The 26,266-nt window shown below is 43.0% G+C and overlaps 1 protein-coding gene across 1 annotated transcript in view; it reads right to left on the reverse strand.

The window, feature by feature from the left end:
• LOC311231859 (uncharacterized protein) overlaps positions 1-24,249 on the reverse strand; it is a 127,322-nt gene extending 103,073 nt beyond the window's left edge. The window contains exons 1-3 of the mRNA XM_084318481.1: positions 24,036-24,249; positions 10,872-11,048; positions 13-191 (exon numbers count right to left, since the gene is read on the reverse strand). Coding sequence (XP_084174607.1) covers positions 13-191; positions 10,872-11,048; positions 24,036-24,098 — 419 coding nt within the window. The 5' untranslated portion in view covers positions 24,099-24,249. The remainder of the gene's footprint in view (positions 1-12; positions 192-10,871; positions 11,049-24,035) is intronic.
• Positions 24,250-26,266: the final 2,017 nt, after the last annotated feature.

A 26,266-nucleotide genomic window follows, 5' to 3' on the forward strand; every position in this document is an offset into this window, starting at 1 on the left:
GAACAGTCTCACCTGAGTATTCCCAGCAGCAGAGACGTTCCCCACAGTGCGGTGCTGAACAGCCACCACCTCTCAGACTTGACCTGGATGATCTGGGCGTCCGCGGCCCAGGCCACGTGTTCACAGGGGTAATACAGCTGGTCGGCCACGTTGTTCAGCACAGAGATCCAGCGCAGGCCCGAGTCACTGCCCTGGGAACAAGTCCAAATGTGCATTAGTGACACACAAGCTAGTCCTACATCAAATAAATACAAGATACTTATAGATGTAGAAGTCCTTACTGCAATTCAGTCAAATTTATAATTGATCAATTTTGCCATCCAGGGGGCAAAATTATTTGCAATAAAGAAAGCCATTTGCTGTAATTTTCTGCATGATTTCAATAAAATAGCTAACAAAAGTTCCAAATAAGTTATATATTTAAGTATATAAGCTGGCCCCAAGCTTTCTGGCGTTTTCCCAAAATGTTTCCGCTGCCATGTCATAGTGACACTACACCCCGACCTATACCCCTATATACCAGAAACAAGCCCCGATAATAAATGTAATTAATGTGTCAACATATTATCATCATGTAATCCGTGGTCATGAATTAGCAATCACACATTAAGGCTACATTTTATAATTATAAATTATGCGAGCTAATATTGTCATTACATTTGAGTAAAACCAAACTTATGTTATTTGGAAAACATAAAATAGACATGCAAGTACAAATGACTATAGATGATGTTAACATTGAAAGAGTGTATGAAAATACATTTCTAGGTGTGATACTGAACCACAAAATCAGCTGGAAACCTCACATAAACTACAGAAAAACTAAAATCGCAAGGAGCACTGCAGTACTAGAGAAAATCAAACACATCTTGGATCATAAATCACTGTACATTCTATATTGCTCACTCGTACTATACTACCATATGAACTACTGTGGAGATTTGGGGCAACACTTATAAAAATTACTTAAAACCATTATGCACACTACAAGAGGAGTCTAAATCAGGGGTCAGCAACCTTTTTGACATGAAGTGCCTGTTTGAAATATACGGTAGTTGTAACTAGTGTGCCATATCAACAATATTCCATGCATCGTAAAAAAAATCTCTCATAATCTGGTATTTTTTATGATAATTTTTACATTATTACATCATTATTGTTATTGTTATTATTATGCAGACAAACAGTTTTGCTTTACTGAGCTCCGTTATCTGGGGGCTGTAGTTGGTCACTTTAAGCTGCACACCGGAGCATCTTTTAACCCAGCTGTTTGCTGTTCTCTGATATTTTCTGACATTTCGTTGATGCGTCGCTCGACACTTCAAGCTGACATGGGGATATCTTTTATCCTTGATTTGATTGTCTCTTTGTTTGGCAAGCCTTCAAACAAAACATCTGAGCTACAGAGAAAAACCTCCTTGATATACTCGACTTACAAAAAATACCTTTTGTGGGAGGATTTCAACAAGATAAATGCGACAACAGTGCAAAATATTTCACTCTATTATTTTTAAGCGAAAAAAAAAAATAATAATAATAATTTTTTTTATGCTGCCCCCTGTGCCAATGAAAATGCCCCCACGTGCCTATGCGGGCCTAGGGTTGCCTACCCCTGGTCTAAATTCATGGGTCTCATTCTCCAAGGACTTACGTCAAAAAGGGCTTTCTCTTAGGGCCATTTGAGACCTTTTCGGGACGATTTTGGGATTCACCAACTGTCCCAATAAAACATATATAATTAATATTATATTATAATATATTGTCTATATTCATGTCTTGCCCGAAAAGGTCTCAAATGGCCCTAAGAGAAAGCCCTTTTTGTCGTAAGTCTGTTGGAGAATGAGACCGTTTTCTTTTCATAATATTTTCTTTACATAGTGTGGAAATTTGGGTTGTATGAAAATGAGCTAATATGAGTGCATAAGATAATAGAGTGTGAAGGGGGTAGGAATACATACAACACTTCATCCTACTCCTTTTCGAACATTACTGTTTTTTTTATCCATTTATTACTTTGTTTTATTTAAAATGTTAAATGTATTCCATTCGTTTTTTATTTATGTTCGAAATAAATAAACTCATTCACTCATATTTTGGTAGTGTAAAGACTGAATCAGTCCCCAGACAACCCATAAATCCATATAGGCCTACTATTGTACTTTCATAATCAAAGTTGAACTGTGGTGTTCAAAATGTAGGACTTTAGGATGCACTAAATCTGTGCCTTGATTGATTGATTGAAAATGTTATTAACAGATTGCAGAATGGGTACAGTACAGTACAGCTCAATACACACAATTGTTAAGGGGATGCAGACCAGAGAAAGACGTTTGTCTTGTTTACATCAGGGTCCCCCATTTTCAATTAATCATAACATACATGACATACAGATAGACAGTACTGCTACATCTATACATTTATGACATACCAGATTTACAAATACAGTACTGTTTGGGCTGCAAATATTCACAGCATTCTCTATTGGAGTCATTCCCATTACGGACTGTCAGTGGGTGCCGGCATGGGTGGACATGGAAAGGGCATCTTGTTCTAGAACATCCTTGCAATCCTTAGTCTGCTCTTCGCTCCCAGTCACAACCGCCCAGTACACCAACACCCTCTTAGTACAACACTTCCTCCGGATCTGGTCCCAGTTCAGAAAACACTTTGGTCTCCACGCCATGTCACAGTCGTCACCTGTCCACAAAAACGTCCTATTTCCTCCCTCTATGGTGGATGAAACCTTCAGCAACTGGTTTAAGAATGGCATTCTGAGCATTTATGATTTGTACCAAGACAGTTCATTTATGTCTTTCACACAATTGTCCCTAAAGTTTAACTTACCAGATATCTTTTTTTTTTTTAAATTTTTTTTATTATTGCAAAACAAAACTTATTAAAAGTCAGTACTCAACACACAATGTATAATGAAACTTTCAGTAAAGGTGGTTAAAATATATGCAAGTACAGAAACAGGATAAAACAAAAATAGTCAATAATAACATTTTAACCGTATACAGTGTATATCCAGCGAAGTTACAATTATATAAATGTTAGTATATAATATACCCCTAATACCTATTTTCTAAAACCCTACACACATATGCTCCAGCTCAAACCCCCCCCTCCCGGACCCCCTCTTGGATAGTACCTCCATTATCCCTCACTCCTAACCAGACACCACCATTATAGGCTAGCTTTTATTCTCTCCACCACTTCTAACCACATTGACATTTTGGATTCATTGAGACCCAGAATTCTTGCTGTAGATATTTCTTGATATATCACATCGAGATATGTAAGAAACCACACTTTCCGGCACAATTTTTCCGGTTGAAACCAACGTGATGCGATCAGTTTTTTAGCTACTGTGATACCCGATAAAACCAATCTTTTTAGTTGTGGATTCACTGTAAACTCAAAAACATCATTCAATAGCAATACCGCGGGGTGTACAGGTATATTCCAAAATACGAGTATTGATAATTGTTGGGACACATCTTTCCAGAATGCCTTAACTGGTGGGCAGTCCCAATACATGTGCATAAATGTTCCTTCGTCCCCATTTGTACATTGGGAGCATTTGGAGTCTTGTATAAGCCCCATTTTGCACAGCCTTATAGGAGTCAAGTATGTCCTGTGAATATAGTTCAGATTGATTTGTTGATGATCCGGGTTCCTTGATGTAAGTCGGACATTTGCCCAGGCTCCTTGCCAATCAAAGTCATTTTCCAGGTCTGGTATATCCCTCCTCCAGACATTGTCTAGTTGAAGGGTTTCATACGAGGACGTTAGTAATTGATAATAAAAACCTGATACAAAACCTCCCAATGTATCTCTTTCATAGAAAAATTTGTGGTATCTGTGGTGTTCAATTGGTATGTGTAATGGAACACCGTGAGATCTCATACACAGTCGTTACTGTATGTAAAAAAGCCATGTGGACTCGGTGAGGTTAAACTTTATGCATATTTCGACATAACTACAGAGGCCCTTGTTATTAAAAATATCCCCTAATGAGTGTATGCCTCTTTCTTCCCATATAGGGAATCTTATAGGTCGTTTTCCCATTAAGAGAGCATTGTTATTGAATATGGGAGTGTGATTATGCCATACTTGAGGGTTAGGACATTTCCTTTGTGTTTCCCGCCATGTCCTGATTGCATGGGTTATTATTGGGCCAAATTCTCGCTCACAATGCTTGATTGAAAGTTTAGTGTATGCTATGTCTTTCAATCTCTGTGGGGCTACTATGTTTTCTTCTAATTTTCTCCAAGATACCAAAGCCTGGGGGTCAAACCATATCTTCTTCAATGGTCTTAATGTGAAGGCATTAAAATATTGTAAAAAATCTGGGACTGCCATGCCACCGTCTGCTTTATTTCTCTGTGCGGTGGATCTTTTTATGCGAGGTGGTTTGTTATTCCAAATAAATTTGTATGTGGAGGTTTGTAATCTTTTCCAGTAGCCCTCTGGAGGAGGTAACGGAAGCATTGAGCTGAAGAAATTGATTCTTGGTAATACATCCATCTTAACTATTGATACCCTTGCCTGTACTGAGTTTTTAAGTTTTGCCCACCTGTCCAGGTCGTCCTTGATTTTGTTCTGTATTTTTGTGTAATTGTGCTTCACCGTTTGTCTTATGGTGGGAAATATTTCCACACCCAAGCATCTGAAATGTTTGACCATGGGTATCGCACCTGGGAGGGTTGTCTCTTTTTTTGCACTGGTGTTAAGAGGAAGAAAAGCCGACTTAGGCCAATTTATTTTAAATCCCGATAAATCACCAAAGTTCTCTATCAACTTGAGTATAAGCGGCAATGTGTTGTTGGGGTTTTGCATGAACAATATTACGTCGTCCGCATATAAACTAATTTTATGATGTGTGCCCTTGATTACTATTGGTTCTATGTGTTGGGATTGTCTTATAAATTGTGCTAAAGGTTCTAATGATAGATCGAATAGTCCGGGACTAAGAGGGCAACCTTGTCTGGCTGAGCGTGATACCGGAAAGATATCGGAGATGAATGTGCCTGTTGTAATCCTGGCCGATGGGTCCTTGTATAGTACTTTAATCATATCAATGAAACCTTTTCCTAACCCCATCCTTTCCAATACTGCCCATAGAAACGACCATTCCAACCTGTCAAATGCTTTCATAGCATCCAGGGATAGTATCGCCTTAGGTGTGATGTCCTCTTTGTCTGTATCTAGTACGTGCAGTATTCGCCTTATGTTATCGTTGATCAGGCGACCTTTTATGAAGCCTGTTTGGTCCGGATGAACTAAAGACGTCATATGCTTTTGCAATCTGATGGCTAATATCTTAGAGTACAGTTTGACATCGGTTCCGAGGAGGCTTAAAGGACGGTAACTACCGCACTCAGTGGGGTCTTTGTCTTTTTTGTGAAGAACTGAAATGAGTGCGGTATTTTGGTGTTCAATGAAGCTTCCCTCTTTGACTGAGTATAAGATCATATTTAGTAATAAGGGTCCAAATATGTCCCAGCAAGAAATGTACATTTCTGATGGGATACCGTCAATTCCCGGAGCTTTGCCGTTTTTCATTCCGGATATGGCCTTCTTGAGTTCTTCTAATGTGATCGGTACTTCGAACTGTTTAGCGTCTTCATCCGTAAGTTTAGGGAGAGTAATTTGATTAAGATATGTGTCTAATTTGTCTTGATCAAAGGTCGTTTCTGAGTTATATAAATCGGAGTAGAATTCTTTGAATGTATCGTTTATTATTTTGGGTTCTGTTACTAGAGCTTGTTGTTTCCTAATGGCAGTTATATCTGCAAATTTTGCATTAATTCTTAGTCGCATGGCTAATAGGTGACTAGGTTTAGAACCTTGGAAGTACTGCTGTTGTCTAGTGCTGCGTATTTGCAATTCCGATTTTTGTCTGTACATTGCTTTGATCTCTGTCTTTAGAATGTTAACTTGGTTATCTAGTCTAGTAGAGTTGTTGTATTTTAAAGAATTAAAAAGCGTTGAGTAAAGCGTTTCCATTTCAGACAGTTTTGTGTTTTGATTTTTGCGCAATATGGAGGTAAATCTATCCGAGAAATCCTTGATCATATTCTTTACCGACATCCATAATATTCTGGGATCTTGCACCGAGTTAGCATTATCTTGTAGGAATACTGTGAGAGCTTCTTTAATTTGTGTAATGAATTCCTTGTTGTTAAGCAGCATCGAATTAAAACGCCATCTTGGGGCCCGGGTAGATAGTGTACCAAATGTTGCTTTCAGGATTAAGTAGCAGTGATCTGATAGCGCATTGGGTGTCATTTCCACTTCATATTTATCAAATATTCTCGGGGATGCAAAGACGTAATCAATTCTGGATAGTGTGTTGTGTCTCGCCGAACGACAGGAGTACTTGCGGGTCATGGGGTTAAGTGAACGCCATAAATCAGTTACTCCTGTTGATTTCGACCAATCTTTTAATGCTTTAGATGAATTCTTTTGTTCGCTGGAGAAGGAAAGGTAAGTTTTGTCCATCCTTGGGTTCCAAATGGCATTAAAATCCGCACCTATTATATATGAGTACTCGGGATGGTTTAACATTTCTCCTGTTAGTGAAGTGAAGAAACCCACTTCGTACAAATTCGGGGCATATACCGCTGCCAATGCAATTTTCCTGTTATTGTGTATAATCCTAGCTATAGTTATGCGCCCCTCAGCATCCGACCATACCCCTTTCAATTCGATATTTAATTTGCGTCTGACGACTATGGCTACCCCTCTAGTTCTCGTAGCAAAAGAAGAGTGACTAATATTATGGTATATGTTATCCGCTAACGTATTTATGTCTCCCTCTAAAATGTGCGTTTCGCTTAATAGAGCCACGTCCACATGTTCTTTTTTCATCAGTGTAAGCACGCTTTTGCGCTTGTGTTGTTTGTTTATCCCACCGGTGTTCCATACCATTATATTCAAACTAGCCATAGTCTATGCATGTTTTCGTGTAGTTTTTGGTAATGTTTCTGGAGTATGAAGCTACAATAGATGCACATCCAATTAATGAGGTCCCGTTGAGAGCTGAGCTTAAAAACATATATATATACAAATAAAAATCCCCTATTTTCCCCTCACCCAAAAAGTCGAACATGCCTGTGTTCCAAGAACACATCCTCCGCGATTGACTTTCTCCCATGGTCCACCGGATTGCCCAAACTGAGCATTGTAATCCTAATTTTCCTATGCTCATTGCCATAGGATCTAACATTTCCATTCTATTGCAATAGAATGTCGCTTTTGGTCTTGCACCTTCCCTTACTGTAATGAAGTATTGTGATAAATAACCTAAAGATAAAAATAAAAAATAAAATAAAAAAAAAGAGAATAAACCTTTATCGACATATTCCTTTGAACCCTCCACCAACGTGTGGGGGGAAAAAAAAGGAAAAGATTGTAGAGCAATATTGACACCTTAATGTGAAGAACATTGGAAAAGAATAATGTAAGTTAAAATATATTTAAAAAATATAGAGTAATATTGACACCTTAATGTGAAGAACATTGGAAAAGAACAATGTAAGTTAAAATATATTTAAAAAATATAGAGTAATGAGAAGAAAAAATTAAAAAAAAAAAAAAAAAAAAATCAATGGAAAGATATAGATAAGGAATAAGAGATAAATAATTATCAACGTGGAGAAGCCACTATAACCGATTTAACTGATTAGATAAGATAGAAAAGCAGCGCCTTTTAGCGCTTCAATGTGCCTTTAATGGAGTGATTACTTAAATTGTTAGAATAACCTTGCTGTGCTCATACGTTTATGTGTGGTTAATTTTAAAGTAATATTAAGGACTGATTGCACTTCATTTAATTTATTATCTGCTATGTGTATGCACACCGAATGTTATTGTTAGAGTTGTATGCTTCGTTGTCATGGTGCCTTATATTCTAGAAGGTTGTAGAATATACTAGTGCCTAGACTATTTTACATTCCAGAATGATCTAAGAGACCCAGGGCATTTGAGCGATAAACCTAGAATATTCCAGATAGATCTTTTTGCATTGATATTTATTTGTCCCCTCAGAGACCAGAGACTGAAATTATAATGTATTATGAATCGTATTATATACAGTACACTTTGTTATAGACGACTTGCATATCGTTTGCTACTTTGATGAACACAACAATGTCATTCCAACACTGGTGGAATGACCTCATTGATGAACACAATAAAGTCATTCCAACACTGGTATATATTTAGAGAGAGGCTTAACTGATTCCGGCATTTTCGTCATGCTTTGGGTTATTTGCTGCATTTTGATTCAGGAAATCCTCAGCTTCAAAGGGTGTATATGGACCTGACCTGCGGCCGTTAGTGCCCAAGAATGATAACAGCGCTGGATATGCTAGCCTTGGCTTGTAGCCGGCTTTGTACAGCTTTTGCATCACATCTTTGTATGGTTGACGTCGGATGATGGCCTCTCTGCTCAAATCTTCGTAGATAAATATTGGTTTATCACCATACTTCAGCTTCCCACGTTGGTTGCGAGCATATTTGATGATGTCATCCCTTGTTGTAGTTTTCCGCAGAGTGACAATGATGACTCTCGGCCCGTTGATACTTTGCCCCTGGGAACCAATTCTGTAAACTTGTTCCACTTCTGGCACTTTGTTTGGATCGGAGTTTTCCAAAATCGTTGATAACTCTTTTGGAAAGTTGATGTCTTCGCAGTTCACTGCTTCATCAAGCCCCACAATGCGGATGTTATTCCGCCTGTGGTAACGATGGGTTTCTAGTTGCCTCTCCATCACTTCGTTTTTAAGCAATTTTATTTCCCTCCGATATTCCTCTTTAGCTCTTTCCATCTCTTCTCCCATCTCTGTCAAGCTACCTTCGTTCGCTTTGACTGCTTTTGTGTTTTCTGTCACCGAAATCTCCACTGTCGTGATTCGCACGGACAGCAAAGTGACTGCTCTCATAACCTCTTCGAATTTAGTATCGATGTGTTCAGCGTGTGCGACCAACTGTTCTTCTACGTGTGCTTTGAAAGCGACCATCTGTTCTTTTATCAGGGTAGTCAGAGAGTTGAAGTCGGGCTGTGCAACTGAACTGCTTGTGTCAGTTGATGTTGTTGGAGCAGTGAGGGATCCGATGGATGATTTTGCTATTATCTTCTCAAAATCGCCTGCTTTTTCCTTCACGGTACTTTTTTCTGATGTTCCTGTTATGTTGTCATCTGTTGTCTCCATCTCGGGGCCAGTTGTCCTTGGTCCCTGTGTATTCTCCTCTATATTCCCCGCGCCGGGGCTCACCAACGGATCTGCCACAGCGTCGCCTGTCATTGTCTTTGACCGAGTTTCAATCTGCGCCGTTAGCTTTGCCGTTTCTTGTTTCTTTCCCGTCTTTTCCTTATCCCTAACCATGTTGTCTTTTGATATAGTTAGTAGAAGGTCTTATCAATACATACGATGTGGTCTAGTCTCTTTTGGTACTGTCCAAATAAGGTTTTTAAACGAAATTAACGATAACGGGAGCGGAGCTATAACCAATTGCGTGCGCTACATATTGCAGCTAAACCGGAAGTCAACTTACCAGATATCTACAGATACGTGATTTTGTTAAGAGCAGATTTGCTCAGTTCCCCCATATACCTCCAAAAACTGTGATCGACCGCATCTTGGAGGTGAAGGTTGCAATCAAAGGCTCAATATCTAAACTATATAACATCATATCCCTATCCATATCCTCTTCAGTACTGGCTATAAGACAAAACTGGGAGTCCGATCTAAATCATCAATTTACAGACAAAGAATGGGAAAATGCTCTTGCCCGAATACACTCTTCTTCAATATGTGCCCGCCATTCACTGATACAGTTCAAGCTCCTCCACCGTCTATATTGGTCAAAGACTAGACTTGCGAAGATAAACCCTGGCATGGATCCCACATGCGACTGTACATTGGAATATCGACAAAACCTTACTTGGTCCCAAGAAGAGGGTCTCGTGTATTATTGGGTTAGGACATTTACTGTACATTGGAGGGGGTTGGGTTAGGACATTTACAGGGGCCAGTTTCGAATTGCAGTCTCCCGTAGGTGTTCTTTGAGAGTGGTTTTGAAAGTGGGTAGTGATTCACATTCCTTTACAGCTGTGGGTAGGGCGTTCCACATTGATGTGGCATAATTGCTAAACGTGTTTAGTCCCTTGTTTGAGCCGAATCTGGGTTTAACATGATTTGTGGAGCTCCCTCTGGTGTTGTGGTCGTGGTATTCACTGACCTTTGGGAAGTATTTTGACATGTACATGGGTACCTTAGTCGTGTAGTGTATCTTGTAGACCAGGCCCATTGCAAGTTGCTGTACTCTGTCGTCTACTCTAAGCCATCCTAGGTTGTCAAAGTGGGCAGGGGTGAGGTGGGTTCTAGGAGTAAGGTCAAGCAGTAGTCTGACCAGTTTGTTTTGTGATGTTTGTAATCTTGTTTTTAGCGCCTTTGAGGTGCTTTGGTACCATGAGGTGCAAGCATAGTCGTAGTACCCTTGAATGAGTCTTCAGGGTATTCTTGTTTACCAGAGAGGAGATCCGGTACAAGAATCTAGTTCGTTAGTTGACTTTTTTTATTACATTGGATGCCATTTTGTCACAGGAGAGATTAGCCTCTAGGATGGAACCCTGGTAGGTAATTTCATCTTTCCTTGTGACAATATCGTCACCCACTGTAACTGTGAAGCCGTCGGCCTTGCTGAGTTTGTTATTTGATCCGAAGAGAATGGACTCTGCCTAAGGAATTACAATTGAATCATTGTCAGAATGAATGAATGGTTACACTTGTAATAGATAGTTTCTTGCTGCACTGAATAGAAGAGAACAGGAGAGAACAGGAGAGAACAGAACAGTTTACCCCAGATCCTAGTCCGTAGCTGCGGGAGTACGCCAGCATGGAGAGGTCGTCAAAGAGCCGCAGCACCGTCCTGCAGTGGCTGAGCTGAGCGGAGAACAGCAGGAGACTCTTCCCGGGCTGGGAGGACTCCGAGAGGGCTCCACCCACCAGCTGGGACCCATAGCAGATAGTCCTTATCTAACCCCCCATCCCCCAAAACATTGAAAAGGAAATCGGATAAGGCCAGGTGCAACAGGGTGCTGAAATGTACGAGTTTATGAAAGATGTTTATTAACAAGATTTTATTATCACAACTGTTAAACCAATTATAGAATATAGGTTATTCAGGGCATCAACTTGTTCATTATACATACATTTTTATTGGCTTTAGAACAGCAGGTAGCTGGTAGGCTATACGCACTAGCCTAATTTATACTGTAAAAGAAATTTTAGCGTAATAATAGGTCACAAATTGTAAATAGGGTAAAACGTATTAGTTTTTTTACGACTGCTTTGACGCATTTTGCACATCAGAGTTTCAATGTGCAAAACTCAAAATGCTAATTGCCAAACTGACTTTCAAAATTCATACTCTAAGATACTAAATGCTATGCTTACATATAAAGTGCCAAACTGTTCATACAAAGTGCCAAACTCTAAATCATATGCTCCAGTCTCAGAATACAGCAACCTAATACTACATCAATGTTCAATTGCTTATTGCTACACAGGCAGATCACTAAATCAATAATGTTTTGTACTAATGCCTCATTACCTTCAACAACCTTGCCCAGTTGAGGAGCATTGCAATACAATTGATCATCTCTTCACCACTACATAAAGGCTGCTTATAACCCTGAAGAAAGGAGCAACATGGAGCAAGTCGGTGCAGCTGAGGTTGGCAACGAAGGACAGGGTCGTGGTCGTGGCCAAGGAAGCAGAAGAACATCTGTCTCAAATGAAATTATAACCACAATTGTTGACCACGTAATACAGTAAACCGAGGTCTAGCACTGGCTGAAGCTGGCAGGGTGGTGCAGCCAAACCTGAACAGGTCAACGGTGGCATCCCTTATATGATTTTTTTTACAGTAAGAGAGATAATGGGTAAGTCAATATGTGTAATTTACTGTACAGTAACTGTATTGAAATTACAGTAATTGTGAAATTGATATTGTTGTCTGTTACAGTATATTTCATAAATACTAAAAGGTGTGGGTGTGAATTATTTTTGTAATTGTTATTTTTACTGTACATTAGAACTGAACGAGCACGTGGAGAACGTGGCCGTCTTCTGTCTGTGCAGCCGGAGAGGGCACTTGTAGATATGACGGTCAGATGTGACGTCGATGAAATTATTTGGCCAGATGCCGAATTTATTTTTACAATAGTTTGTTTACTGTAACTGTTTTTGTTTTTACTGTAAAATACAGAGCTTTACTGTATTTTTCATTACTGTAACAATTAAACTTCAAATAATCAAATAATCTTTCATAAAAAACACAAGCACTGTACTGCAGTCTATCACAGGGGTTACTGTATGAGGAAATTACCATTGCATAGTCTCTTTTGGTAACAAGTATTCTGTGTTTGACCGCATTACTGTATTTTATAATGGCCGTTGTATTTGAAAATGCACCAATAAGTAAACTCTGATTTGACACTGGTATTTTACGGTAATTTTGCATGCTGTATTACATTTTGAAAATTTGCAGTATAGCATTCTGTGTTACTGTAATAGCTGATAACGGAGTCTTTGAAAATATCCAGTCAATCAGCCTCACGACCAAGTAACCCTTTTTTACTGTTCTTTACAATAGTTTGTTTACTGTAACTGCTTTTGTTTTTACTGTACAGTACGGAGCATTGCTGTATGTATTTTTCTTTACTGTAATGATTAAACTTCAAATACTGTAATCATATATTTTGTTTGTCTTTCATAAAGACACAAGCACTATAATAATAATAATAATAATAATAATAATAATAATAATAATAATAATAATAATAATAATAATAATAATAATAATAATAATAATAATAATAATAATAATAATAATAACTTTATTTGTATAGCACTTTTCATACAGAGGTTGCAGTTCAAAGTGCTTCACAGCAGTAAAAAATACAGGCATAAGCGAGCATAAAAATAAAAAATGTAAATACAAAGAGAGAGGTAGCAAGGTTAGGCAAATCACAGTTCTTCAACAATATAAATAATAAAATAGAATAGATTAGATAGAGTAAAAAAGTGCGGTTTGATTCAGTTTAAAATATGCTAAAAATAATAAGATAGAACGGACAGTAAAAAGTGTGATAAGATTGTTCAATAAAGAAAAAAAATATATATATATAACAACAGAGCAGTGTATCGCTCTTAGTACTTTGAGTTTCCATCGCTCTTAACACTGAGTTTCTTTACAAAGTACAGTTCAAGTTACCTTATAGAACAACAGAGCAGTGTGTCGCTCACAACAACAGAGCATCACTCTAACATCATAGAACCGACATATGAATTTCATTGGAAGTGTATGAAAGTAGGTAGGGTAAGAATATAGCAAGGTATGGTAAATCACAGTGTTTCACATTAGGATCTAGCATCCCAATAGGCTCTCTGTTTACAGTTTGATTCAGTAATACAAATAATAAAAATAGTTAAAAATGATTCAGTTTAAAAAATAGTCATCAGTAAGAAGTAAAAAGTGTGATAAAATAGTTCTTAAAATTACAGTGCATACAGTAGGAGGTAGTGAGATAAACATTAGCATAGAACCGACACATGAATTTGATAGGCAGTGTATAAAAGTAGGCAGGGTAAGTGTTACGAAGGATCAGATTAAACCGAATATATATATTTATTTATTTATTGATATATATTGAATAGTATTTGTATATCGTTTGATATCCCTTGTATATTCCTTGTACATATACACGAAATATCCCTTTAGCCTACTATAGCCCATAATAGTTCATTCTCTTATTGGACAAAAGGACCAGGCGCCAGGGGACCAGCCCCTGGCGTCAAGTTCAAAGGTACCGACGAGACATGTCCGTACTAGCCCCGGCTCCGCTCAGGGATACGGCTACCGAAATGAGAGTGGCACTATTTGTTCACCGTGCATATAAATATGGCGCAAGTAAATGTAGAAATCCCTTAGTCCTTTACCCTTCTACCCAACTTAGTAACAGAACGTGAAGCCTCACCCACGATACCACGTGCGGTGTAGTATGGCCTGTTTGGCCTTAGAATGGCATCGAGACCTCGTGCGAATTAATAGCTGAATTGTCAGAGTTTGGCACTGTACCGTCGAGTGCGACGTATTTCTATTAAGTAATAATAGTCTATCGTGTATGGTGCATCGTGCGGTTAGAGTTCTAAAGTGACCAGCATCTCCAACGCTTCCTCGTGTTATCTAGAGTCTTAACCAGGCTGGGCCGACCACATGGCGCCTTCATCCGAGGAGATCTAGACGAGGACCGAGGGACATGTACACTGGATTACCTACCCGACGACTGCTGAGCCCTATGCGGCTGGAATATATTTGCTTTGGTACTGTGATTTGTGGAGCGGATAATCGCCGACGCCTGTGAGTGTTAGATTTACCCCCGAGAGGAGTCAAGTTGAGTCGGCGCTCAGAGAGACTGAGGTCGCCTAGCTTCTTCTTCACTGTGGAGCTACAGCCTACAAGAGAACCAAGGTGTATTCATCTGCGGATCAAGAGTCTACTGCACTGTCTTCTGTACTTGAAGTCTCCCTAGATATCGTTGACCAGACGGTCTACTACCGACGGCTCTCCTACCCCCCCTACCGGCTTACAACCGGGAGGACCCCTTCCAGAACATCCCGCTATATCATTAAGTGTACCATAGATCTAATTCCCTAAGAGCCAGGTTGTATACTTGCTTCCTGCGTAACCAGAGATTGGACATTCAGTGTTGATTTGCCTATGAGTACTCATTTGCCTTACAAGTGCATTCAAATCATAAATGTAATAGTAAATATCATATGTACCTTTTGCTATATTAAATATTTGATTATTACCTTTGTCTGGAACCGATTTCATTGTGGGAAAGTGTTCATCATATTTAGATATCGTGTACTGTATGGCCAGTAGTTAAAGTACATAAAGCGGTAGTGGTTTAATGATACCATACTTATCAATACAGTCAGGGAATTGTACCCCTCAGTTAAAATTGGTCCTTCGAGCCGGAGGGTAATTAGTGTAATATTAATATAGTGGTATTAATATTGAAATGGCCTATGACGAACACTCCACGAAACGGTCCTCCTAAAGTAGAACGCCCGCAGCGTAGACGGCAGCCACCTCAGTACTTAGAGAATTACGCCGCCAGTATACTACCTAGCCTTCTACAAACGGTAAACGCGGTAAAAGTAGAAAGTAAAATTATGTCCGACCCTATCAACCAGGATACCCCGACCACAGAGGCCCTAGTGGGTTCTAATGTAACTGACCAAGCTCACGGTGGGGACCAGGAGGGAACTGACACGACTTTACCCCCCGCCAAGACCGAAGAAGTAGTCCCCGAAGAGCTCCGGGAGGAAGACAACCCTCCAGAGATGGAACTCTGCACGGAACAAGATGAGGAGAGCGCCGAGGAGATAGAGCTCCAGGACTCCCCGCAGGGGAACGCATCCCCAACGAGTACTGCCAGGAGCGGATCACCTCAACCAGCGTCTTCCCCCAGCGAGGCGGACCAGATGCTGGCACAGGCGTTCCTCGCCAGCCTAGCAGCCTCTACGGAGCGCGATCGACTCCAAGCACAGACGCTTAGCGAGCGCGAACAACTCCAAGCACAGACGCTTAGCGAGCGCGAACAACTCCAAGCACAGATGCTTAGCGAGCGCGAACATTCTACCATTGAAAGAGAACGCCTCCAAGCGCAGCAACGGAGCGACGAAGAGCGCATACGTCTGGAGATGAGACGCCTTCAGGCGGAAGAGAATATGGCAAGAGACCGGGCCAACACCCAGCATGCCGCTGCCGGTGCCCAAAGAGAAGCAGATCTCACCAAGCGCGAAGCCGAGCGCGACAGACTACAAGCGCAGCTAATGGAGCAGCTGATCACCAGGGCAACACCCCCTCCCTCCACAAGGGGTTCCAGGGCCTCGTCAAGACACGGGTCAAGGGCACCCTCCCCTAACCGATTAAGCGACCCTGAGCCCGACCACCAGAGAGAGTCTAGACCCCCCTCCGAACTCCTTCCCCGACTGGTCCCAGTGAGACCCAGCTACAAGGAAGGAACGGCGTACACCGCGGAGAGGCTAAATAGACGACTACAGGATCTAGATGACCTGGCAGAGGAAGAAGAGGGAGAAGAGGAGAGTCAAGCCCGACAGCAGCACATTACTCCACAGGACCAGGAGGTCCAGTACAGCCCAGGCTATACCCCCGCGGCCCTGCGCTACAGACCCCCGACTCTATTCACGGGTGAGCATGACGCACGACCAGTCCCGAGGAATAGTACCTGGACCAGCGGGCCATGGTACCCTGCCGGTACCAGCCCACCGAGAGGCGTAAGAGGAGACTCGCCCAGGAGGCCTCTCTTCCAACGCTCACCGATGTGCCAGCCATCCACGGCGTCATACATTGGCACACCGACGTTTCCAGACTTCACCCATGAGAACCGAGCACAGTACACGGAGCTACGGATGTGCTTAGAGACAATGATGGTGGATGTAGCTGATGAACGCCACAAGTATGCTATCCTATTGAAGCACCTGAAAGTGCCCAGAGCGCACAACATAGCGCTGGCCTATGCCACCTCTACTACCCCATACACAGCGGCTCTAGCAGCACTAGACCAAAGATATGGACGTATATGGGATTACGTAATACAAGAGATAAGGCATATTGACCGCCTACCCCCAGCAACAGACAATCGCTCACTAGACGACCTGTCTATCAAAGTACAATCCCTGGTAGGGATGCTGGGGGCGCAACGAGAAAAGGGTATGCATGAACTATACGCAAACTCGAACGTCGAGAGGATTTTAGAGAAGCTGCCGCCCGCCCGACAGGAGCGCTTCAGGCGGCAAAGAGACCACCGTGATCCTAACGGTCCCGAGCCATCCCTCCTAGACCTAGCCGACTTCCTGGCGAGAGAAGTCAGCAGCCTACGGTTGGATACGTTCGTGCGGAGCACACCAAGCTCCAGAGAGGGACCTAGGAGAGCAAACGATGGCAGAAGATCGGTGACTGTCATGCACCAATCAGAATCAGTACCGAGCAGCAAGAACCACAGTACCCCCTCGATGAAAGAGAAGTGGAAGATGGTGTGCCCGTACTGCGAAAAGGAACACTGGTTGTCACAATGTGACCTGTTCAAGAAGATGACCGCTGAAGAAGTGAGTCAATGGATAAAGTCCAACAGGCGCTGTTACCGATGTGCGCGCAGTCACATGGCAGCCGAGTGCCGCCTCAAGAAGAGGTGTAGTCGGTGTGACGGAGCCCACCTAGATGTCCTACACGACAGTAACAGAAGAAAGCCTGCACCATCCAGCAGCACAAAGGCAAGTGTTATGTACATTGACCCCGCTAGCAGCGGGGGCGCCCAGGTGCTCTTAAAGGTGGTCCGCGTAACACTGAGTTACCAAGATAAGGTCATGGACACTTACGCCGTCCTTGATGACGGGTCAGAGAAGACCCTTCTCCTCGCGTCCGCTGCGGCCCAGCTGGGGCTGCGGGGGAGCGAGAACCAGATGACAATTCGGACAATAAGAAGAGATCTAAAGACGATAAAGGGCGAGAATGTCTCCTTCACTATCGCAGCAAGCGGGCAACCAGAGAGACGGTATAGGATCACTAATGCTTTCACCAGCCAAGAAATAGGACTATCGCAGTACACCTACCCCATCGCCAAGCTGATGGATAAATATGTGCACCTGCGTCAACTACCTATCCCGCTCATAGACGGTGCCACCCCGACCCTGCTGATAGGCTCCGACCATGCAGACCTCATAGTCCCGATAGACCGGGTCCATACAGGACCCAGAGGTTGTCCTGCAGCAGTCGAGACCCGCCTAGGATGGACACTACAAGGCCCCCTCGCCAAGTCTCTTAACCAAACAGCAGCCACTAGCTGCCTCCACTCCAGAGCGACAGAAGAAGACACCACACTCCTGCAGCATGTCGAGAGGCTATGGACACTAGAGACAATGCCCTTTAAGAACGAAAAGAAAGACATTCGTTCTAAGGAAGATATTTACGCTATAGCCCTCCTCGAGCAAGGGACAAAGAGAGTCACAGTCAACGGAGTGATGAGATACGCAACTCCACTCCTGAGGAGAGAGGGAATGCCCACCTTTCACGCCACAAAAGAAGCGACAGAGCGGTATCTATTGAACACAGAGCGGCGCCTAGCCAAAGACCCCGCTCAAGAGGCTGTGTACCGCGCTGAGATTAACAAGCTAATCACAGCGGGACACATAAAGAAAATTGACTGGCGACGTCGTGCGCTGCTCCGCGCCTCCCTGATCAAAGGCGGCTTTGATCTCAGGCAGTGGGCCAGCAGCGACCCGCAAGTACTGCGCAGCCTCTCCCCCGAGGACAAGGCAGCGAGCAGCGACACCTGGATGGCGACCATCCCAGGAGAAGCCCAAGAAATGACACTAGGACTAGTCTGGCGCTTCAAAACAGACTCGCTCCATTATAGACACAAACCCCTGACCAAGGAGCAGGGAAGGTCGACGGCAATACCGACCACCAGACGGAGTGTATACAGAACACTCGCCAGACAATATGACCCGTTGGGATGTATTCTACCTTACACCACCAGGGCAAAGATGATTGTAAGAGCGCTATGGGACAAGGACCAGGGCTGGGACGATCCCATACCCGAACACCTTGCATCCACATGGAGAGAGTGGGAGACGGAACTCCGCTCACTCCCAGGTGTTAATATACGCCGCAGCTACTTCCCACCCACAGTGAGGCCAGAGACATGCAAGATGGACCTGCACGTATTCAGCGACGCCTCCGAAGTAGCCTACGGTTCGGTGGCCTACTTGCGTGCCCGAGAGGAGGGAGGAGAAATACATACTGCTTTCATCCTGGCTCGCTCAAGAATAGCCCCACGAAAGCAACAATCTATCCCGCGTCTAGAGCTCTGCGCAGCCCTAGCAGGAGCGCAGCTCGCCACGTTAATCCAACGTGAACTCACCATCCCGGTGCAAAGAACAATCTTGTGGTCAGACTCCACGACAGTACTCACATGGATCCGGTCTGATTCGTGCAGATACAAGGTCTTCGTGGGAGTCAGAGTCACCGAGATTCAAGAGTTAACAGAAGTAGCGAGCTGGAGGTATGTGGACACCAAACACAACCCAGCTGACGTCATCACCCGGGGAATGTCCCTGGATGACCTCACCCGTCACAACCTCTACAGTGACGGACCAGAGTTTCTCAAGCTCCCCAAAGAAGAGTGGCCTACACCCACCCCACGGGAGGCGAGTAAAGAGGAGGCCGAAAACAAGAAACCTATGTTCTGTGGATTGAACACACTCGTCTCCACAGACCCCGACATAGACGATTGCCTCACCCTACAGAGTGCGCAGCTAAAGACATTCCTGTGGCACCACCCAGAGGTTCAGCCCACGACTGACATTTCAGCAGCTGACTACGAAGAAGCAGAACTTCTTCTACTACAACGAGCCCAAAGAGACTCGTTCCCCGATGAGCTAGCCTGTCTACAGGGAGCAAAGCCCGTCCCATCAGACAGCAGACTGCTCCACCTAGCCCCCGAGAGCGACGCCCATAGTCTCATCAGAGTGGGTGGTCGTCTGCGGAGAGCCCCAGACTTACCGGATGACGTCAAGTACCCGATAGTCTTGAACAGCCGACACAAGGTCACAGAGCTGATCATAAAGAAATACGACGAGGATGTGCACCACGCAGGGGCAGAGAGAGTCTTCGAGGAGATCAGACGTCGTTATTGGATACTGCAAGGGAGAGAAGCAGTGCGGCGCTTCCAGCGAACCTGTCTAGACTGTCGTAAGTGGCGAGCCCAGCCCAGTATACCCCGGATGGCTGACCTACCTCCCTGTCGCCTCCGACTCGGCGACAAGCCTTTTCACTCCACCGGTATGGACTGTTTCGGCCCGCTGTATATAAAGAAAGGAAGAGGAACCGAGAAGCGGTGGGGTATTGTATTCAAATGCATGACCACCAGAGCGATACATATCGAACTCCTTCCAACCATGAGCACAGACTCATTCCTTATGGCCTTCCGAAGATTCACATCACGGAAAGGAAACCCGTCTACATTATTGTCTGATCACGGGACAAACTTCAAAGGCGGAGAAAGAGAGCTGAGAGAGAGCTTCCAAGCTATGGGCCCAGAACTTAAGACCCACCTCGCTCCATCCCAGATTGACTTCCAGTTTAATCCCCCGAACGCACCTCACTTCGGTGGAACTTGGGAATGAGAAGTACGTTCCATAAAGACAGCCCTGTACGCCGTGCTTGGGGCCCAGACCGTGGCGGAAGAAGTCTTAATGACAGTCCTCACGGAGATCGAGGGAGTATTGAACTCAAAGCCCCTCGGTTATGTCTCAAGTGATGTAGCAGATGTCGACCCAGTCACCCCTAACACACTCTTGATGGGGCGGCTGGACCCCGCGCTACCCCAGACAATGTACAGGCCTGAAGAAGCGAACGGCCGAAGAATGTGGAGGTACAGTCAAGTATTGGCTGACAAGTTTTGGAACAGCTTCCTACTCCACTACCTACCGTCTCTACAGACCCGCCAGAAATGGGTGAAAGAGAGAGACAATTTGACAGAAGGAACAGTCGTCATGATTATCGACCAGTCACTACCCCGAGCTATGTGGCCGGCTGGCCGCGTAAGCAAAGTGATCACCGGTGCCGATGGAAAGGTCCGAGCAGCTGAAGTGCTCGTCCAAGGGCGGACCTACACCCGACCCGTGGCGAGGCTAATAGAACTGCCAAGGCTCCCCGATACTATCGATGACGACCATGACCCCATGACTTTGTGAACTGACTGACCCTCACAGCGGACATTGAGTAGTGGACAGTGCGGTTAATCTGTCTCTGCTTAGCTAATTAGGTGGGACTAATTAGGGGGCGGCTGTTACGAAGGATCAGATTAAACCGAATATATATATTTATTTATTGATATATATTGAATAGTATTTGTATATCGTTTGATATCCCTTGTATATTCCTTGTACATATACACGGAATATCCCTTTAGCCTACTATAGCCCATAATAGTTCATTCTCTTATTGGACAAAAGGACCAGGCGCCAGGGGACCAGCCCCTGGCGTCAAGTTCAAAGGTACCGACGAGACATGTCCGTACTAGCCCCGGCTCCGCTCAGGGATACGGCTACCGAAATGAGAGTGGCACTATTTGTTCACCGTGCATATAAATATGGCGCAAGTAAATGTAGGAATCCCTTAGTCCTTTACCCTTCTACCCAACTTAGTAACAGAACGTGAAGCCTCACCCACGATACCATGTGCGGTGTAGTATGGCCTGTTTGGCCTTAGAATGGCATCGAGACCTCGTGCGAATTAATAGCTGAATTGTCAGAGTTTGGCACTGTACCGTCGAGTGCGACGTATTTCTATTAAGTAATAATAGTCTATCGTGTATGGTGCATCGTGCGGTTAGAGTTCTAAAGTGACCAGCATCTCCAACGCTTCCTCGTGTTATCTAGAGTCTTAACCAGGCTGGGCCGACCACATGGCGCCTTCATCCGAGGAGATCTAGACGAGGACCGAGGGACATGTACACTGGATTACCTACCCGACGACTGCTGAGCCCTATGCGGCTGGAATATATTTGCTTTGGTACTGTGATTTGTGGAGCGGATAATCGCCGACGCCTGTGAGTGTTAGATTTACCCCCGAGAGGAGTCAAGTTGAGTCGGCGCTCAGAGAGACTGAGGTCGCCTAGCTTCTTCTTCACTGTGGAGCTACAGCCTACAAGAGAACCAAGGTGTATTCATCTGCGGATCAAGAGTCTACTGCACTGTCTTCTGTACTTGAAGTCTCCCTAGATATCGTTGACCAGACGGTCTACTACCGACGGCTCTCCTACCCCCCCTACCGGCTTACAACCGGGAGGACCCCTTCCAGAACATCCCGCTATATCATTAAGTGTACCATAGATCTAATTCCCTAAGAGCCAGGTTGTATACTTGCTTCCTGCGTAACCAGAGATTGGACATTCAGTGTTGATTTGCCTACGAGTACTCATTTGCCTTACAAGTGCATTCAAATCATAAATGTAATAGTAAATATCATATGTACCTTTTGCTATATTAAATATTTGATTATTACCTTTGTCTGGAACCGATTTCATTGTGGGAAAGTGTTCATCATATTTAGATATCGTGTACTGTATGGCCAGTAGTTAAAGTACATAAAGCGGTAGTGGTTTAATGATACCATACTTATCAATACAGTCAGGGAATTGTACTCGTCAGTTACAGTAAGAATAGTGCAGGTAAGTACAATTTGTGTCAGGATATCCCTGATGTTTCTATAATAATATTTCCCCTTGCCACTAGGTGGTAGCAGATATCTATCTTCAAATATTTGCCTGCATTACCCCACAGTGAAATGCCTGAGCAAAGAGATAGGTTTTAAGCTGTCTTTTAAAGATGTCTAGCCAGTTGGCTTCTCTCATGTTTTGGGGTAGTTTGTTCCACAGTTTTGGGGCATAGTTGATAAAGGCTGCATTACCGATCCTCTTTTGACTGTTTCTGGGAGCCTCTAGTAGTCCAGCAGCTGATGATCGCAGTGTTCTTGCTGGTGTGTAATTTATTAAAGTGTTGGCGGGCGATGTAGCTAGGGCCCTGTCCATTTAGAGCTTTGTATGTAAGGAGAAGGACCTTAAAGTCAATTCTAAATGTTACAGGAAGCCAGTGTAAAGCAGCTAAGACTGGACTAATGTGCTCTCTCCTTTTGGTTCTAGTTAGCAGTCGGGCTGCAGAGTTTTGGATTAGCTGAAGCCTCTCTGTGGTTTTCTTAGGGAGACCTGTGAAAAGTGCATTACAGTAGTCTAACCGGCTAGATATGAATGTATGAATTAGCTTCTCAGCATCGTTCCGATTAATAAATGGTCGTACTTTTGCTATATTTCTGAGATGGAAGAACGATGTTTTCGTCACTTTGCTAATATGAGAATTGAAGTTCAGTTCTGAATCTATGACAACCCCGAGACTAGTGACCTCAGATTTGATCCAAGGGGTTAGTCCTCCCAGGTTCTTTATTAATGTTTCTTTTTTTAGTTTTGGGGCCGATAATTAGAATTTCAGTTTTGTTCTCGTTTAGTTTCTCGTAAGTTCTTACTCATCCATTTATTTATTGCCAGTAAGCAGTCTGTAATGGAGCTAATCGCTGTATCATTTGGTTCAGCAGATATGTACAGTTGTGTATCATCCGCATAGCTATGGAAATCTACATTATGTTCTCTGATGATATCACCCAGCGGTAACATGTAAAGGGAGAAGAGTAAAGGACCTAAGCAACTCCCTTGTGCAACTCCATAGTTGTTGTCGTATATATCAGACATGTGATCTCCTAGTTTAACATAAAATGTCCTCCCTCTGATGTATGTTTTAAACCAGCCTAGCACATGTTCTGAGAAACCGACATGGTTTTCAAGACGATCGATTAGAATATCGTGATCGATTGTATCAAATGCTGCACTGAGATCTAGGATGGAGATCTTATTCTCGTCAGAGTTTAGCCTGAGGTCACTGATTATTTTGGTGAGGGCAGTTTCAGTGCTATACTGCAGTCTATCACAGGGGTTATGAGGAAATGACCATTGCATAGTCTGTTTTGGTAACAAGTATAATTGTGTTTGACCGCATCATTTGATAATGACCGTTGTATTTGAAAACTGCACCAATAATTAAACTTCAACGATGAACATATCCACTGTTCTGACACTATGAAACACTTTTGCAGGACATATAATCTAATTTGGTTCAGTTGTTCACTTAATTGTTTGAAATATCTAATGTTTTGGTGCTGTTGCATATAATATTTCTCTGATTTGACACTGGTATTTTAATTTTGCATGCTATATTGCATTTTGAACCCACAATTAGCAGTATGGCATTCTGTGTTAAGAGTTTTGCACATTGACACTCTGATGTAAACAAAAAAAACTGTAAGAGGCTACTCACAATTTTATCTCTTCCTCTGTACGATTCAAGCACATTGACCAGTGACTCCAAGGAATCTTGCATGTCAACTCAACGCCTAAAACTCAAGTAAATTACCTCACTAAACAGCAGCGCACAAGTTCTCTGCATTAAAATAAAAACGCCTGTGACAAGTGACATCTCTTCAAAACATCTCCTAAATGAACCTTTGTGCACGTCTGTCTGTCTGTCTGTCTGTCTGTCTGCACAGGGCTGGTGTTTGGACTTTGGAACAGGAAGTTATTCAGCCAAGAACAGTCGATCACCGATTCATCGAGTGGAGCGTCGTCACGGTTTGATTGATTGATTGAAAACTTTATTAACAGATTGCAGAATGGGTACAGTACAGTACAGCTCAATACATACAATTGTTAAGGGGATGCAGACCAGAGAAAGACTTTCGTCTTGTTTACATCAGGGTCCCCCATTTTCAATTCATAATGACATTTATGACATACAGATAGACAGTACTGTTACATCTATACATTTATGGCATACCAGATTTACAAATACAGTAGTTTGTGGTACAAAAAGTGTCCAGAAAAGAGTGTATATACATTTGACGTAGAAACTGTACATTGGGAGGAGGTTGGGTAGGTGGGGTGGGGGTGGGTGGGTGGGGGGGACTGTACATTGGAGGTGGTTGGGTGGGTGGGGTTGTCAAATTGTTATTTGTGGTCATGTTATGTATTGCTTGTCTGTCTGAGACCAAGGACCACAATAGAAATAAGTCTTGACTTTTTTGTGTAGCATCCTTGGCGTTGAGATGTTTAGCACCTAAATTATATAATATTATAAGAGATACTGTCATTGTTTAATGCAATATGGGAGGAAGGTAAGATGCCTGCAGAGTGGACAGGGATAGATATATGGGAGAGAGATGTTGAGTGTCCTCACATTTTCCTCACTACCAGCCATATTTTTTTTCACGCTTTAAAATTGTTTGCCTGTTCTTCAAATTTTTTCACTTTCACTCACATTTTCACACACTGATGGCGCCCAGTTTTACAGTGCAATAAAACCAGTTTCTTCGTCATAATATCTTACATTATAGCTTTTCCGTGTAGCGGAAAGCGTGCTTTTCCCTGTTGCCAAATAACAGAGAAGCTCAAACTATGGGTCAGTTTTTCTAACTTACCTTCTTAATAGACCAAACTCTAGGAGCAGGGCACCTCCCTATTTCCTTTTGAGTTTGATCAAAAGTCCAGTTCTAACCATACTTCTTAGAAGAAGTCACAAACAAGCAAGGCAGCCGTCTCTTCCTTCAAGTATTTTTTGAACAGGTCAGGTTGTGTATGAACAACTGAAACAGGTCAACACCCCCGCCTCACCTTCTCCATCCCGTAGGTACGTTACTACGTTAGAGTGGTCGGGTACATGGTGTCCTGCCTCAATCAATTAGTCTTTCAACAGGTCTGCAAACAGGTTAACATCCTAACTCACCTTCTCCGTCCCGTAGGTACGTTAGAGCGGTCGGGTACATGGTATCCATGGGAAAAACCAACCGAAACGGGTCATACAGACTAAAATGGACCAGTTCTACACCTAGTATGTTGGTGTCTTATGAACCCAGGTGGGTTGGGCATTTTGTGTGTAGCCAGATGTGCCAGCAGGTCTTAGTGCTATTAAAGACCACCTCCAGTGTCCTCATCACACCATTTCTGTCTCAAAAAGGGATAGGATTAGTGTCACCAGTTATAAACCCAAGATCAGGCCGTTTCACCTGTGGGAAGACATCTGTGTTACATTCAACTGGTCAGAGACCAGTTGGTTCCCATTTCCCCCTGTACGTTAATGGTTTTCTTCCATGGTATGTTTTGAACATTTTCAAATGGTTGATGAAGTCACTTGAGTTCGACTTTACGCCTCCATGATGTATATGTGATGGTGGCCGACTCAGTCACATACAATTATTGTCACTTATTTCAGTACTGAAAATCTATTTATTTTTCCTGGCTTGATGACAGCATGGTTCTGGTCTATTATGGAATTGATAGCAGAATATGTTCTCTATAAAACATGTCTATCATATCCTGCCAACTGCCAAATATGAGATGCTGAGATGGGGTTGAATGTAAAAATATATTTGATCCACTGTGCCCCAGTAACGGGGTACAGTGGATCGCTACCTGGGGCACTGTGAATCAGTACAGATATTATACATAATTTTTTCACAAACAGCATCTTTATTGTGTGAACAAAGCAAAACTTTC

The sequence above is a fragment of the Notolepis coatsorum genome (genome assembly GCF_963971535.1).
Source record: "Notolepis coatsorum genome assembly, chromosome: 7".
NCBI lineage: Eukaryota > Metazoa > Chordata > Actinopteri > Aulopiformes > Paralepididae > Notolepis > Notolepis coatsorum.